Source organism: Colobus angolensis, unplaced genomic scaffold (genome assembly GCF_000951035.1).
Source record: "Colobus angolensis palliatus isolate OR3802 unplaced genomic scaffold, Cang.pa_1.0 Scaffold256, whole genome shotgun sequence".
Classification (NCBI taxonomy): domain Eukaryota; kingdom Metazoa; phylum Chordata; class Mammalia; order Primates; family Cercopithecidae; genus Colobus; species Colobus angolensis.
The window spans coordinates 739127-757506 of record NW_012115777.1 but is presented as its reverse complement, the minus strand read 5'-3'; the positions used below and the strand labels follow the sequence as shown (position 1 = coordinate 757506).

The 18380-nt window shown below is 37.2% G+C and overlaps 1 protein-coding gene across 1 annotated transcript; it reads right to left on the bottom strand.

Annotated features, from left to right (window-relative positions):
• Window positions 1–10822: 10822 nt before the first annotated feature.
• Window positions 10823–17009, bottom strand: LOC105515193 (40S ribosomal protein S4, X isoform-like). Its single transcript, XM_011946947.1, has 2 exons — window positions 17006–17009; window positions 10823–11670 (listed from the first exon to the last, which is right to left on the bottom strand). Exon 2 carries the CDS (start codon window positions 11662–11664, stop codon window positions 10888–10890), a length of 777 nt encoding a protein of 258 aa, XP_011802337.1. The 5' UTR covers window positions 11665–11670; window positions 17006–17009; the 3' UTR covers window positions 10823–10887.
• Between the last annotated feature and the right edge of the window lie 1371 nt (window positions 17010–18380).

The window sequence follows — 18380 nt, the reverse complement described above, 5'->3', positions numbered from 1 at the left end:
AAGGACTTAACATACAATTTGAGGGTAGTAATCATTTTGCTGCTTTCCAGGCTAAATGCCAATTATTTTAACCTTTTCTTGTGAGACTTGCTTTGCAGCCCTTCAATCATTATGTCACTGTCACTTCCTCTGGATGCTGCCTAATTTCTCAGCATTTCTTTAAAATGTAATGATCAAATATGCACATATACTGTATAAGAGGTGTTTAAGTAATGCAAATTAGGATGGAAGAATTATGTTCCAACCCCTACATGTAATACTAAGGCGTATTTAACTTAATAGCCTGGCTAATATGGTTAGCTGTTAACCCCAGAACCACAGTAATAATCATATTTACCTAATGATTTACAAAAATGCTCTACTCTAGTTATTTGCTATTGTAAATTACCAACTTTATTATTAAGACTTATTTGTTGATATTTCTACTCCTTTTGAACCCATTATGTTTTTATGGGACCGTATCATTTTTGTTTACAAATAAAATTATTGAATTTTGATTCATTTAATTAGGAAATCAATAAAAATATCAAATAAAATAGAAATGAATTCTGCAAACTATCACCTGAATTGCCACTCAGGTTGGTCTAGAATCACTGATAATGACTGATACCTGAACTTGCTGAGTATCAATATGTAAATCACTTTAGGGATCAAATGTAACTTCATATAGTAAAACTTTCTTTATCAAATTGGCTTTTTTCACCCAATAAAAAGTCTAGGAAGGGAATAAGGGAATAAATCAAGATTGGAGTATCCCCTTCACAAGGCCAGACTCCTGTCTCTTTTTGTTTTCCTCTGTCATCTTTAGTGTGGGTCTGTCATGCTAATGGTTTTTAGATAGCTGCCATGAACACAGAAAAGGGTAAAGGGGACATATCAGTATGACTACCATTTTTTTTTTTTTTTCCTTGGGAAGGAGTCTCTCTCTGTGGCCCAGGCTGGAGTGCAGTGGTGCGATCTTGGCTCACTGCAAGCTCTGCCTCCCTGATTTACACCATTCTCCTGCCTCAGCCTCACGAGTAGCTGGGACTACAGGTGCCAGCCACCACGCCCGGCTAATTTTTTGTATTTTTTTTAGTAGAGACGGGGTTTCACTGTGTTAGCTAGGATGGTCTCGATCTCCTGACCTCGTGATCCGCCCGTCTCGGCCTCCCAAAGGGCTGGGATTACAGGCTTGAGCCACCGCGCCTGGCCATGACTACCATTTTTCATCGGGATAATGGAGATTTTTCCCATAAGCCCCCCATCACCAGTAGATGTCTGCTACCCATGTCACATGGCTACTCATCACTAAAAAGGAGTCCCAGAAGGCAAATACTTGAACTGGGCATAGGGCCACCTAGAGCAAATTTGGAATATGTTAGTAAAAAAGAGGGAGACATTAACTGTGAGTGGACAGTTTACCATATCTGCTATGTCTTACGCTGACAGAATCCAGATTATAATTCCTACATTATAGACAAGTGTTTGCCAATTGGGTAGAAAAAAATGAAATCAATAATTATCTCTTCTTTCTCATTATTTGGCATATGTTTTCACTAAACACACAGTAACACTATTCTAGATTGTAGTGTGATAAATGTTTGCTGATATATTTAATATTTACATAGAGCCATAAACTCTGAAATTTCCGGTTTTATTCTTTATGAAAAAAGACAGTATTTTCCTTTATGAAAAAAGACAGTATTTTCCTTTAATCAGCCCTCTGGGGATATGAGGAGCTTGATGCCAAGAGACATTGAGAAACACAAATGTTTTTAAACTGTGAAGGTCTCCACTCCAAAAAAAAATATTTTTTTCAAGGTTCCCATTCCTCTCTCCTCAGTGAGAAATTGTTGAGGAGAGGATGGATGTAGATTTGCTGAGTTTTCAATGAGTTGTGTCTATTTAGATAGGCTAGAAACGTCGATTTTGATGCCGAGCACTTTCAGTATGAGACTATTAGAGATTATATATATATGAATGAATGAGACAGAGAGAAAGGGAGGGAGGGACAGAGAGAGAACAAACAGATAGGTACTACACAGGAATATTTGAAGAGAGAACAATACAATTTGATGGTGAATATTTTCTGTCTTTTGGTGTGGCTATTCAAAGTGTTCTGTAATCTAGTGGTTTAAGTGGCAATTTCAATATCTCCTGCACAGTTTTGATTCCTTTGACAATTTAATAACCCATAAGAAGCATAAGAACATTCTGGCCGTATGGCAGGTATAGTGGGAAAAAGTCCTTGCTTTGAGATTAGACATGCCTGGGATTGAATTCTGTATTTCCTATTATTAGATGACACTCACTAAGTCATTAAATCACTCAGACCCTGCTTCCTTTTCTGGGAATTGGAGTTTTGATATTCCTTTACAGGTTAGGAATTACAATGGTCCTTCTCCATTATTTTCAGACCTCACACTCTACCACAATGATTTATCGGAACTAGGATTTAACAGCAATTATTTCCAACTTTAGCAAAACTTTACTGCAAAGAATTTAGTAAAAGACATCCTTGACATGATTTGCACCCCGGAAAATTGACAATCTTTAGGAATGGTACATAAAAGCTATTATTTTCCATGGTGCTCATCTCTAGAATTATAGATCTGTAGGTACATAGTGGCTTTTGTCATTTTTGAAAGTGTATTGAATGTTTTGCTAAATTCGGTGTACTAAATGTTGAAATGCTGACAGCTAAAAAGATACAAATTGTAATTTCACCTACTCATTGTACTTTCATTGTAAACTCTTTGCCTCACTGATTTGTTTCTGTCTTCTATTTTGCCCCTTTATTTACCATGTACTTTCAGCTCTTAACTGCCTCTGGTTTTGTTATATAAGCTTGTACACTACAGTATTTGCAAAGTTTAATGACTAAGTTATTTCAGAATTCTGCAAAGTTTCTATTGTAAGGATGGCATCCTTTATTCACATCATCTGGTGGATATTTTTTAAGGTTTTCAGTTCATATTTCACCACAAAAACGTTGATATCATTGTTAAAAATACAACTGCCCAATAGTATTCCTCAGTTTGTATGGATCATGCATAGTTTTGCACTCAGTTATTTAATATACACCTGTACTGAAACCCTAGGATGTACTTTATATACCTATTTCTTTCATTTTTTATTTATATTGATGTACGTGTTTTGGGGTGCATGTGATAACTTGATACATTCAGATACGTGCAAAGATCAAATCAGAGTGATTGGGATATTCATCACCTTAAATATTTATCTTTTCTTTATGCTAGGAGCATTCAAATTGTTCTCTCCTATTTTTTAAATATAGGATAGATATTAACTAGAGTCATCCTACTCATCTCTCAAATACTAGGTCTTGTTTTTTTCCATAACCTCATTAATTGACCTTTATTTATCCCCTCACTTACCCTTCCTGTTCTCTGGTAACGAAAATCCACTCTCTATCTTCATGAGATCCACTCTTTTAGCCAATGTATTAAATGAGAACATGCTGTGTTTGGCTATGATCATTTAGCATAAATAATCTCTAGTTCCATCCATGTTGCTGAAAATGACAGAATTTTATTCTTTTTTAGTGGCTGAGTAATATTCTACTCTCATTCTCTCTCTCTCTCTGTGTATGTGTCTGTCTCTCTCTCTCTCTGTGTCTGTGTGTGTGTATCACATTTGCTTTGTCCATTTATCCATTGGTGGGCATCTAGGTTGATTCCCCAGCCTGGCTATTGTGAATAGGGCTGTCATAAACATACGAATTCAGATATCTCTTTGATGTATTGATTTCCCTTCTTTTGGTTGCATACCTTGTAGTGGAATTGCTGGATCATGTGGTAGTCCTATTTTTAGTTTTGTAAGGAAATTCCTTACTGTTTTTCATGGTGGCTGTACTTACTTACATTCCCACCAACAACGTAATGAGGGTTCTCCTTTCTCAACAACTTTGCCAGCATCTGCTATTCCCTTTTTGATAAAAGGTGTTCTAACTGGAGTGAGCTATCTCACATTGTGATTTTAATATGTATTTCTCTGATAATTAGTAATGGCGAGCATCTTATTATATATCTATTAGCCATTTGTATGTCTTTTTTAAATGTCTTTTTAAATCTTTTGCTCATTTAAAAATCAAATTGTTTCTTGGCTATTTAGTTGTTTGTGCTTCTTATACATTCTCATAAATTTCTTGCCAGATGGATATATATACAAACATTTTTTTCCTCCCATTCTGTGGGTTGTCTCTTCATTCTGTTAATTATTTCCTTTTCCATGCAGAGGGTTTTTCACTTGATGCAATTCCATATTTTTTTTTATTGTTGCATTTGCTGCCTATGCTTTTATGGTCTTACACAAAAACATCTTTGCCCAGACCTATGTCTTGGAACATTTCCCCAAAGTTTTCTTCAAGTAGTTATATAGTTTCAGGTGTCAAATTTAAGTCTCTAATCAATTTTGATTTGAGTTTTGCATTTGGTGAGAGATAAGTGTCTATTTTCATTTATTCTGCAAATGATTAGACAGGTTTCTCAGCATCATTTATTGAAGAGACTTTCTCCATTGTTTGTCTTTGGTGCCTTTGTTAAAAAAAAAAAAAATGAATTGGCTGTAAATGTATGGATTTATATTTGGGTTCTCTATTTTGTTCCATTGATCTGTGTGTCTGTTTTAATGTCAATACCATGCTGATTTAGTTACTATAGCTTTGTAAGTTGCTTTGAAGTCAGGTAATGTGGTACTTTGTTCTTTTTGCTCAGTGTTGCTTTGACTATTTGGGATCTTCTGTGATTCCTATACATTTTTTTAAAGATTTCTATTTCTGTAAAGAATGTCATTGGTATTTTGACAGAAATTGCCTTGCATTTGTAACTTGCTTTGGATGGTACTGTAATTTTAACAATATTAATTACTCCAATCCATGAACATGGAATACTTTCCATTTTCCTGTGTTCTCTTCAGTTTTTTTCATTATCTTTTACAATTTTTCTTGTATAGATCTTTCACATCTTTGGTCAAACTGATTTTAAGTATTTTATACTCCTTTTAGCTACTGTAAATGAGATTGCTTTCTTGATTTTTTTTCCAGATTATAAATCTAAAAAAAGTGTAAAAAAGCTACTAATTTTTATATATTAATTCTGTATCCTGCAGTTTTACTGAATTTGTTCATCAGTTTTACTGGTTTTTGATAGCGTATTTACATTTTTTAAAATACAGTATCATTTCATCTGCATACAAGCCTAATTTGACTTCTTCCTTTCTAATTTGTATACCTTTTCTTTCTCTTGCCTAATTGCTCTATCCAGGACTTTCAGTATTACATTGAATAAAAGTGAGGAAAATGTCACCCTTGTTTTACAAGAAAGGCGTTCAATTTTACTCACTCAGTAGGATGTTTACTGTTTCTTTTATACCAGATTCTTCAAGGTTTTTATCATAAAGAGTTGTTTAATTTTATTGGGTGTCTTTTCCACATCTATTGAAATGATGTTTATTTCTTTGTTCTGTTAATATGATGTATCATATTCAATGAGTTGCATGTATTGAACCATCCTTGCCTCCTTGAGATTAATTTCATTTGATTACAGTGAATTGTCTTTTTAATGTATTGAATTCACTTTGCTAGTATTTTTGTTGAGGATTTTTGCATCTATGTTCATCAGTAACATCGGCCTTTAGTTTTCGCTTGTTGTTGTGCCCTTGTCTGGTTTTGATATCAGGGTGATGTTGGCCTCATAGAGTAAGTTTGAAAGTATTTCTTCCTCTTCAATTTTTGAGTTTGATTAATATTGGTATTAGTTCTTTAAATGTTTGATAGAATTCAACAGCAAAGCTATCAGGTCCTGGCCTCATCTTTGATGGGAGACTTTTTATTAAGGCTTAAATGTCATTACTAATTATTGGTTTGTTTAGGTTTTCTATTTCTGCATGATTCAATCTTGATAGGTTGTATGTGTCCAGGAATTAATCCATTTCTTCTAGGTTTTCCAATTTGCTGATACAACCTTGTTCATAATAGTCTGTAATAATTTGTCTTTTTGTCTGATTTTGAGTCTTCTTTTTGTTAGTCCAAAGGTTTGTCAATTTTATCTTTACCCAAAAAAACCCAACTTTTTGTCATGTTGATATTCTGTATTTTTTGTAGTCTCAATTTTATTTATTTTTGCTTAACTCTTTATTATTTCTTGATTTCTACTAATTTTGAACAGTTTTTTTGTTTTTGTAGTTTGAGGTGTATGATTCAGTTGTTTATTTGAAGTATTTTAACTTTTGTAATGTAGGCATTTATTGTTTTAGACTTCCTTCTAATATTACTTTTGCTTTATCCCATAGATTTTGGTATGTTGTATTTCAATTTTCATTTGTTGCAATAAGTGTTTAATATTCTTATTTTCTTCATTGATATATTGGTAATTTGGCAGTATATTGTTTAAGTTTTATGTGTTTGTATAGTTTGTGAAGTTCAACTTGTTATCGCTTTTTTGTTTTATTCCATTGAGGTCACAAAAATACTTGATATGATTTCTACTTTTAAAAAAATTGAGACTCATTTTATGGCCTAATATTCAGTCGGCTCTTAAGAATATTCCATATGGTGATACAAAAAAATGTGTTTTCTGCAGAAATTGGGTGAAATGTTCTGTAAATGTCAGGTAGGCCTATTTGGCCTAGTATATTGTTTAACTCTGGTGTTTCTTTGCTGATTTTTCTGATTGAATGACCTGTCCATTTACTAAGAGTAGAGTGTTGAAGTTCCCAATTACTATAGTACAGCCTATCCTTTCCTTAGATCTGTTAATATTTACTTTATACACATGGGAACTCTAGTATTATGTGCATAGATAATTGTTGTATCCTCTTGCTGAAATGACCCCTTTATCATTATATAACAATCTTTCTATTTTTTTTAATAGTCTTTGATTTGTAGTCAATTTTATCTTATATAAGTATAGCAACTCCCACTCTTTTCTGGTTTCTACTCGCATCAGATACCTTTTTGTATCCTTTGACTTACAGTCTATGTGTGTCTTTTTTTTTTTTTTTTTTTTTGAGGCGGAGTCTCGTCGCCGGGGCTGGAGTGCAGTGGCCGGATCTCGGCTCACTGCAAGCTCCGCCTCCCGGATTTGCGCCATTCTCCTGCCTCAGCCTACCCAGTAGCTGGGACTACAGGCGCCCGCCACCTCGCCTGGCTAGTTTTTGTATTTTTAGTAGAGACGAGGTTTCACCATGTTAGCCAGGATGGTCTCGATCTCCTGACCTCGTGATCCGCCCGTCTCGGCCTCCCAAAGTGCTGGGATTACAGGCTTGAGCCACCGCGCCCGGCCCTATGTGTGTCTTTAAAGTGAGATAGGTTTCTTATAGGCAGCATGTAGCTGAGACTTGTTTATCCATTCAGCCACTCTATTGTTTAGTTGGATATTTGAGCCTGTTTACATTCAGTTTTACTACTGCCATTTTGTTGCTTATTTTTTGATCATTTTGTAAATTTTTTTCCTTTCTTACCATCTTCCTTTGTGGTTAGGTAATTTTTCCTGGTAGTATGTTTTATTTTGTTGCTTTTACATTTTTAGTCTATCGATTATTATTAGTTTTCTCGTTGTTTTAACCAAAAAGCTTATAAAAGTCATTTTACAGTTATAAAAAGTTATTTTAAATAGATGACAACTTATCTTAGATCACAAAAAAATGGAAACAAAGAAAAAAACTAAAATTAAAACTGTACATTTTAGTTTTATACCCCTTCCATTTTTTGTGTGATCGATTTACATATATTTATATTACCTATTTTTAATAGGCTGGTGTAGCTAATATTTTTATAGATTTATCTTTTAGGCTTTATATTAGAGTCATGAGTGCCTTGCCTACCACAATTACAGTATTATTCTCACATTATCTTTTGCTTAATTTTACCAGTTTTATACCTTCAAATGTATTCTTTCTGCATATTAATTTTTGTTTTCTCTCAGATTGAAAAAATACCTATCATTTCTTGTAAGACAGGCCTGGTGGTGGTGAATTCACTCAGCATTTCTTTGCTGGAAAAGACTTTATCTGTCCTTTTTATTTTAAATAGCTTTGCTGGATACAGAATTCTTAAACGGTAGTTTTTTTTCTTTCAGTACTTTGAAAATATCTTCCTACTTTCTCCTGAACTGTATGGTTTCCCTTGAGATGTCTGTTGCCAGATGAATTGGAGCTCATTTTTATGTTATGTAGTTCTTTTCTCTTGCTGCATTCTTAGAATCTTCTTTTTGTCTGACCTTTGAGAGTTTGATTATTATATATCTTGTGGTAGTCTTGTTTGGGTCAAATCTGTTTGGTATTCTCTGACTTTCCTGTACCTGGGTATTTATATCATACTCATGTTTTGAAAGGTTTTTATTATTTCTTTGAATAAGTTTTCTCCCCCTTTTCTTCCTCATCTGTCTCTTAAATGGTAATAATTTTTAGATTTTGTCTTTTGAGGTAATTTTCTCTATTTTTTAGGTGGTCTTTGTTCTTTTTCATTTTTTTATTTTTTTCTCTTTGATGGTATTTTCAAATAGTCTGCTTTCAAGCTCACTTTTTTTCCTCTGTTTGAATCAACTAGCTGATGAGACACACCAATACATTTTTCAGTTTAGCAAATGTATTTATCAGTCTCAAAATTTCTTTTTCATGATTTCAATTTGTTAAATATCTTTGATAAATTTTTGAATTGCTTTTCTGTGTTATCATGGATATCACTTTGTTCCTTAAAACTGTTATTTTGAATTCTTGTACAGGAGCTCATATATCATTGTCTCATTAGAGTCAGTCACTGGTTCCTAGTTTTGTCCATTTGGGGAGGCCGTGGTTCCCTACTGTTGTTTCTTGTGGATATACATCTATGTATTTGTATGAAATAATTAGTTATTTACTCCAGTCTTCTCTCTGTGGTTTGTTTGGTTTTTTACTGATTATGTTTGCTTAGAGATTCTTTGTAATTTACCTGCTGAATCTTTTCCCCCCTACTAGGGAACTGCTTTTTTTTTTTGGCACCAGACAGCATCTAAGCCCAGGTTTGCCTGTGTTGCTGCCTGTCCTGAATGAAGGTGGTCACAAAGAGAACAGTCCATCAGTATGGGAAGGCCGGCTAGGGGACTGTACTCATAGGACCCGTAGGACATACCTCTTACATTGTTCTCCTGCTGAACCAACACTCTGATCTGGTGTCTCTTTCAGACAAGTTACATAGTAATTTCTAGATCTCGGAATGATAGTCCCACCTCTCCCCTTTGCCTCTGATTGTCTTCAGGAATATGTCTCCCTTTGTGATGCTTCCTATGGATTGAGGCAGAGACAGGTCTTTCGCCTTGTAACCCAAGATGGTGAGCAAGCTCATTCTCCATCTCAATCTCACATTTTCCAGTGTAGAAATCATGAGTCAGGTGTCAATTCTTTATTTGCTTGGTGCTGGACACATTGGAAGGAGATACATCCTAGATATGAAGTCTGATTGTCTTACCATTTGTTCAGAATATTTTCACTTCTTTCTTTGCAGTTCCAGGAACTGATTAATCCTCATATGTGAGTTCTAGAATATCACTGGTGATAATCTTGGCATTGTGTATTTCTTTTCTGTTTTCCATGTGGGGGAGTGAGGCCAGCTTGCTTCTACACTGCCATTTTGGAATCAGAAATTCTCTATAGCTATTTCATAATTAAAAGCGTAGTTTAAAGAATTAACAACCCTTGCAATATTCTTAACTCATGTAAAGTAACAGCACCTCAGAGATGAAAACCTATGATCTTTCCAGTGAGAAACAGAAGGATTAACTCAAATTTTATCTGAAGGCTAAGGAATGAGGTTGCATCCTGAATATTTCTAGCCATATTGGGAAGCCATAATGGCTCACATAGTTTCGGAAATGTGGCTCTCTAGAATGTTTCTGAAGACAGCAACAATGCTATACTCCTCTGATGTGCCCTCAGGTTGCCTGTATTAGTTTGCTCAGGCTGCCATAACTGAATACGACAGACTTTGTGGCCTAAATAACATACTTTTCCGCACAGTGAAAAAATTCCAAAATCAAGTTGTTGGCAGGTATGTAATTTACCTGTTGAATTTCTTTCTTTCTTTCTTTTTTCTTTGAAGTTTCTCTTCTTGGCTTGCATGTCACTGTCTGCTGGCCCATGACCTCTCATGGCTTTTATTCTATGTACTCACATCTCTCGTGTCTCTTCGTCTTATAGGGACAACAGCTAAATTGAATTAGGACCCTACCTTTATAACCACACTTAACCTTAATTATCTCTTTAAAGGTCATATCTACAAAAGCAGTCACATTGGGGGGTAGGGATTCAACATATGAATTAGGCGTGACACAATGTAGTTCACGATAATGTCTGTGCTAGCCATAGTACAGGGAAATATGTCTCCTTTGTAGTTCCCAACTCCAACACCTCAACATAACGTCATTCATGAAGGATCAAAAATTTATATCTCTACAGTAGCTATTAATGCATATTGCATGGAAGGGGATGTACAGTAATGGTGCAACTGGTCCTTTGTATGTACTTAACTAGAAAAACCTCTTTTCCAATTAGAGAGTTTCAACGATACTTTCATTCTGAATTATAAATAATTCTATTATTATGCTACTTATATTATTATTCTGTTTTATTACTTTATTTTTAGCCATAGTAAGAAAGATCAGTCAGGCACAGGACACATATTTGCATGCAGCACATGTGTTTTGAATGCCATTGCTATGTGCTAGCTACAGCAAACACAGTTATAATTAAATGACATTCAATCCATGTATTCAAGACACTTACATTTTAATAGCTCTTAAATATCTATTAATATTTTTAAAGAGAAGAGAAAATGTAATTTTTTTTTTTTTCCTGCCACAATATTTTTAATTACGTACAAAGGTCTGACATGGCACCCAGGGGCCCATTTCACCCACTGCTCTGTTTGGCCGCCAGTCTTTTGTCTATCTCTTCAGCAATGGTGAGGCGGATACCCTTTCCTCGGGGAAGAGAAATCCATGGTTTGTTGCCCTTGCCAATAACAAAAATGTTGGAAAGTCGAGTGGCAAAGCTGTTGCCATTGGCATCTTTCACGTGAACCACGTCAAAAGATCCAGGATGCCTCTCTCTGTTGGTGACCAGGTTAGCACCTCCAGTCACCATACACAGGTTACCAGTGTCGAACTTGATGAAATCAGTAATCTTGCCAGTCTCCAAATCAATCTGAATGGTATCATTCACCTTGATGAGGGGATCGGGGTAGCGGATGGTGCGGGCATCATGAGTCACCAGATGAGGGATTCCTTTTGTGCCCACAAAGATCTTTCTCACTTTGCATAACTTGTACTTGGCCTCCTCAGGTGTAATACGATGTACAGCAAAGCGACCCTTGGTGTCATAGATCAGACGGAAATTCTCTCCCGTCTTGTCAATGCTGATGACATCCATGAATCCAGCAGGGTAGGTTATATCAGTCCGGACCTTGCCATCTATCTTAATGAACCGCTGCATGCAAATCTTCTTTACTTCATCTCCTGTCAGGGCATACTTAAGTCTGTTCCTTAGGAAAATGATGAGGGGGAGACACTCTCTCAACTTGTGGGGACCCGTGGATGGACGAGGAGCAAACACACCAGTCAATTTATCCAGCATCCAATGCTTTGGAGCTGCTACCCGCTTCAGATGCTTCTTGGGACCACGAGCCATGGCTGCGTTAGGCAGGGAAAGAGGACCGCCGTCTTCCGGTGCGCGTAGAAATTGGGCCCGGAGACTGCACGCGCCGGTTATTCAGATCGTAATTTTTTTTTATTTGAAAAAAGAGACTAAGGGGATAGAGGAGAATGGGAGTTGGTAACTAATTGGTTCAAGGTTTCTTTGGAGAAGGATGAAAGTTCTGTAATTAAATAGTGGTAATGGTTTCACAATTCTGTGAAATAAAAAGTTGAATTGTATACTTAGAAGGAGTTAATCTTACCGCATCTATATTATATTTCAACAACTGTTATTGAAACAGAGAGAGACTAAAGAGATCCCTTATCTTGGTCTTCTCTTCATGGATGGTTTAACCACTTCCAAACCACAACTAGAGGAATTTCTATTTCCTCTAAATTTCACTACACTGAGTTGCTGAAGTTTATGAAAATACAGTTGAAAGAGTGATGGTGCACTGAGGATTTATTCTATAGCTATTGGGGGCAATACTGTATAACGGTTAACTTAAAGAATTAGTATATCTTATGTTAAAATTCTGGCTCTACCATTTGCTGGTTGTATAAAACATGGCAAGTTATTTAACCTCATGCATTTATGCACAAAAAATTAAGGCTAAGTATACTTATTAGCCTCATTTCACATATGAAGAATCAGGCTTGATCAAGGTCACATGGCAACTGCCAGAAATGTTGACAGTGGAAAGAGATAAAATATAGTCAGTAAGAGAATACTCTGCAATGAAATAAAATATGACTTAAAATCTTCAAATTTGGGTTCTATGACTTACTCTGTGACTTTTGGCAGTTTATTTAATGTCTTTAGTCTTCTGCTTTCTTACCTATAAGATGGTGTTTCAGGTACCCGTTGCTGCGTAACAAACCATCCCTAAACTTGAAGGCTTAAAATGTGTTATTATTGTCTTTCCTGCCTCTGCAGGATGAGTGGGCACAGCTGGGCAGTTTTCTTTTGGGGTCTCTTATGCTACTGCAGTTAGGTGCTGGCTGGGGCTGCAGTCATCTGAAGACTCACCTAGGCTGGATTTCCAAGATGGCTGGCAGCTGCTGGCTGTAGGCAGGAGGGTCAGCTAGAACTGTCAACTATGGCCACTTTGTGTGGCTTAGGTTCTTGAAGCATTATGACTGGGTTCCAAGAGGGAGCTTCTCAAATAGGAGTGTTCCCAGAGGTCCGAATGGAAGCAATAATGTTTCTTATAAACTAACTTTGGAAGTCCCTGAATGTTACTTCTGCTGTATTTTATTACCCAAGCAGGTGACTCAGGGTAATCTAGATTTAATGGAAGGGAAATTATAAGCTACATGGATGTGCTTTGGTCAAGGAAGAGGCTGAGGCGGATATTCAGGCCTGCATGACTCAGTGAGTTTGACACGCAGATGCACACCTTCATTTGTTATATAACCTGTTTGTGTAAGTTCATACTTGGCTCTGAGCCACCATGATCTGTAAAAGGTATAATTGCCCTCTTGACACTGTGCACAAGAGACATGGTTCTTGGGGCTCAGCTCGGCTCAACGTGGCTCTTCAGTAGGTGCTGGTATCCAGAGAGAGAGTAGAAGAGAACCAAAGAAGAGGGACCCGGGATACAGCTCGGCTTCCTTGTGCCCACAGAAAGAGTTAAGCTGCTGACCCTGAAGGCAGGGGAGAACCAGCCATGCAACTTCAGGCACGTGGGCAGCAGCCTCAGAGCCAGAGCAAATAGCCAAGATAAAGGTGGACAGTGTAAGAGAAGTTGCTCATAAGAGAGCTAGTGTAAAAAGCTGTTAATGAGAGCTGCTGCTGAATAAAACTATCTTTCACCTGCCTATGCCACCTGCCCCCCGGCTCTGCCCCCAAGTGTTCTTTCTGATCATCCACCCACTCCCACTCCTCTCAGACTTCAGCATGGGCTGGACCCGGACCCTGGGATCTGGCAGGAATTAGATCCCATTTCTTCAGGTAGTGATCTGCATGCACATACCAATGGAGAAGGACTTGGTTGTTACCATTTTGCAAATTAATAACCATAGCCTGCCCTTCCACTGGCCGCTGTTATCACATTCTCCCCATGTGCAAAATATACTCACCCTCTTTCCAACAGCCTCAAAATTTCATCACATTATGGCACTGGCTTGAAGTCCACAATCTCTCTGCTGAATCAGCCCCTCATACAGATGGGGCTCATCAGGTGGAATTCCACAATGCAGTTCCACAAACGCAGTTTGACTGAATCTGAAGACATACAAAAAGTTTTCTTTAGTTATCTGTCCCCTACACACCCAATATACAAAGGTGAGGTAAGCATAGGGTAATGGCAAAATAACTCACATCCAAAAAGAGAAAGGATGAAAAAAAGCACTGAATCGTCACTGGTCCACAATAGCTAACACCCTCCAAGGTTGACTTTGGTGACCTACTCACAAACTTACATGGCACCATAGGCTTTTTTTTTTATATCTTAAAAATAATCAAATTACATACAATTGCTTCTTTTCTTATCTAACCTGTCCAACATGTGGCAAGAATTTGAAGAGCAAAGACTATTTTCTTGATCATTGTTCACCTAGTGTCTAGCACTTAACAGATGCTTAATCAATATTAACTGAGTTAATTAAGGCCTGAAATATGAACTGTATTCTGTTACTGTACGATCTTGTTTCTGTCATTTAATTTCTTCATTGTTACATTTCCTCATCTGAAAAGTAAAAAGTTGAGATTAGACTCAAGAACTCTAGCTTGCTCTTGAGTCTTCTGTCACTTCTGCCTTGACATCCTGTGAACTCCAGCTCCAAAACTACATTCTTCTCAGATTCCCCAGCTAGTCAGTATTTATTGCAAAGAGCTCCACTTCCTGATGGGTGCCAACCGAAGGACATAGAAACATGTGAACATTTTTACAAAGTGATGGAAAATGAGGCTCAGGTGTATGCCGGACTGGGCCTAGTAGCCAAGGGCCAGCAGAAGGCAATGGCACCCACATAATGTTTGCCTTGCTTCTCAAGCATCTTACAAATTCATCCTGGGTCTAGAGGAAGGGTCTGAGGAACATAATCCAGATACATCACAGTGCACATCAGCAGATGACAGAGGTGTATGCTTACACTCACCATTGTCAGAATTCTCTGAAGTACCAGAGATTTCTGTACTTGGTTATCCTGTATTAGGATGGAAAACGTGGGCACAGTGTATCCTTTGAATTTCTCTGAGTTTTGATTTCTGATTTATTTTATTATTATCATTTTTTTTGTGAGCCTTGCCTCTGAGTTCCTCTGCAATGGGTTGCTAAGAAGACAAGTGCCTACCTTTGGAGCCCTGGTTGTATTTATAATTCATTTCCTTTTTTTTTTTTTTTTTCAGACAGAGTCTCACTCTGGTGTGCAGTGGCACAATCTCAGCTCACTGCAACCTCTGTCTCCCAGGTTCAAGCAATTCTCCTGCCTCAGACTGTGAGTAGCTAGGACTATAGACATGCCACCATGCCAAGCTAATTTTTGTATTTTTAGTGGAAATACAAATACGTTGGCCAGGCTGTTCTCAAACTCCTGACCTCCAGGGATCTGCCTGCTTAGGCCTCCCAAAGTGCTGGGATTACAGGCATGAGCCACTGCACCTGGCCTCCTAACTATATATATATTTTAATGATCTTTCTCTATGTTTTATATCATTGTTTCACTTTCTTTCTTGGAACAATGAACTCACACAATAGAATCTGTAGGCTGTTCGCTCTTTCATTCCTTTCATTTGTTCTTTGTCTATAAACTCCAGGGACGTAGTTCTCAAATTTCAACTTACATCAGAATCACCTGGAAGGTTTATTAAAGTACAGCTTGCTGGGTCCCATCCCCAGAGTTTCCAATTCTAGAGGTGGGTCTGAGAATTTGCATTTCTAAATATTCCCAAGTGATGCTGTTGCTGCTTGCACAGGGACCACACTTTAAGAACCCAGTGCTTTAGGGTATGCACCAAAACCCAAGTTTAAAAGTGTTATTTTTTATTTGGGGAATGGAGTTTTTTTTTTTCTTTTGTTGAGACAGAGTCTCACTCTGTCGCCCATGCTGGAGTGTAGTGGCACGATCTTGGCTCACTACAACCTCCGTGTACCAAGTTCACGCCATTCTCCTGCCTCAGTCTCCTGAGTAGCTGGTACTACAGGCGCTCACCACCATGCCCAGCTAATTTTTTTTTTTTTTTTAATAGTAGAGATGGGGTTTCACCTTGTTAGCCGGGATGGTCTTGATCTCCTGACCTCGTGGATCCACCCATCTTGGCCTCCCAAAGTGCTGGGATTACAGGCGTGAACGACTGCACCAAGACAGAACTGAGTTCTTAACCTGTGGGGTCTGCACTAACCCCAGGTAGCTAATGCCCAACTTTTGAAAACAACTTACTTTTAACTATTAGGGATATATAATAATTGCACATGTTTGTGAGGTACATGTGGTATTTTGATACAAACATTCAATGTACACTAATAAAATCAGAATAATTGAGGTATCTCTCACTTTAAGCATTTAGATTTCTTTGTGCTAAGAATATTAGTTATTTTGAAATAGGCAATCAATTTTTTGTTAGCTATATTCACTCCACTGTGCTTCCTAACACTAGATCTTATGCTATATAATTGTATTTTTGTACCCATTTAACCCTTCCTCTTTATTTCTCCACCCCCACTACCCTTCCCAGACTTGGATAACCATCATTCTACTCTATATCTCCATTAGTTCAATTATTTGGGGGTCCCACATATTAGTGAGAACAGGTAATATTTATCTTAATGAGCCTGGCTTATTTTACTTAACATTATATTCTCCATTTTCATCTATCTCTTTGTAAATGACAGGATTATGTTCTTTTTTTATGGCTGAAGAATATTCCATTGTGTATACGTACCACATTTTCTTTATCCATTCATCCATTGGTGAGCGCTTAGGTTGATTACATATTTTGGCCATTATGAATAGTGCTGCAACAAACAGTAAAAATGGGAGTGCAGATGTATCAATATACTGATTTCCTTTCTTTTGGGTATATACCCAGAAGTGGGATTGCTAGATCCTATGTAGCTCCATTTTCAGCTTTTTGAAGAACCTCCACAGTGTCCTCCATTGTGTCTGCACTAATTTACATTCCCACCAACAGTGTACAGAGGTTTGCTTTTCTCCATAACCTTGCCAGCATTTGCTATTGCCTGTTTTCTGGATGAAAGCCATTGTAACTGGGATGAGATGATATCTCATTGTACTTTAATTCACACTTTTCTGATGATTACTGATGTTGAGTATTTTTTTTTCATATACCTGTTGACCATTTCTATGTCTTCTTTTGAGAAAAGTCTATTCAGATCTTTGACCCATTTTTTAACTGGGATTATTTTGTTTTCTTTGGTTGTTTTCTGTTGAGCTGTATGATTTCAGTTATTAATCGCTTGTCTGGCGGGTGGTTTGCGAGCATTTTCTCTTTCTCTGTGAGTTTTCTTTTCACTCCGTTTGCTGTTTCCTTTGCTGCACAGAAGCTGTCAGTGCTGTGTGATTCAGTGTGTCCATTTTTGCTTTGATTGTCTGTGCTTTCGAGATCTTAAGAAATCCTTGCCCAGACCAATGTCCTGAAGTATTTCCTCAATGCTTTCCTTCCAGTAGTTTTACAGTTTCGGCCCATAGATTTAAGCTTTCAATCCATTTTAATGTGATTTTTGTATATGATGATATACATCTTTTTAATGGCAAACTATTTTATTGCTTCTCAAATGTGACAATTTTTGCTAAGAGCACAGATTTTTTTAAAGCCTCTTTTGATTTCTCACTTTGTGTGAAAAGTCAACCTGGTAGCCTAATTGCCAAAATTCCTGAATTATACAAAGTAACAGGATATCTGAACTAACATCTGAGATTAGCCATGGTGAAGGAAAGTTCCATCCACTTTGAGTTGTTTCCTAGGAACTTTAATCCAAGGGTGGGAAAATAGTTCTTTCTCATTTTTTTTTCTCTCCCTATATAAGCATATACTCTGTTTTTCTCTCCCATAACGCCATCTAAAAGATTTATAAACACATTAAGGTAACTAAATTTAGGGAATGAAAAAGAAATGTTCGTTCTACCAGGTAAAACTGTTTCCCAGCGTTTCTATTAATCGATTATCATCACTTCAATCTTAGACTTTGGTTAAGTAAACAAGCATTTTTTTTTATTTAACCACTTAAAGTGTAAAGAAGATCTTCGACACTTTATTTAATCTCATTGAGCCTCAATTTATTCACTCATTAAGTGAGAGTATTGGTATTTACTTTTTTTTTTTTTTTTTTTTTTTTGAGACGGAGTCTCGCTCTGTCGCCCAGGCTGGAGTGCAGTGGCCGGATCTCAGCTCACTGCAAGCTCCGCCTCCCGGGTTTACACCATTCTCCTGCCTCAGCCTCCCGAGTAGCTGGGACTACAGGTGCCTGCCACCGCGCCCGTCTAATTTTTTGTATTTTTTAGTAGAGACGGGGTTTCACCGTGTTAGCCAGGATGGTCTCGATCTCCTGACCTCGTGATCCGCCCGTCTCGGCCTCCCAAAGTGCTAGGATTACAGGCTTGAACCACCGCGCCCGGCCGGTATTTACTTTCTAATAGTTTATGAGAACTTAATCTATAAATACTATCTTCATTCCCCCACTGAGTCCTGAAATTGTTGACTGACATTTTTCTCTTTCTTCCTCCTTTGATCTGATTTTAATATTTTAT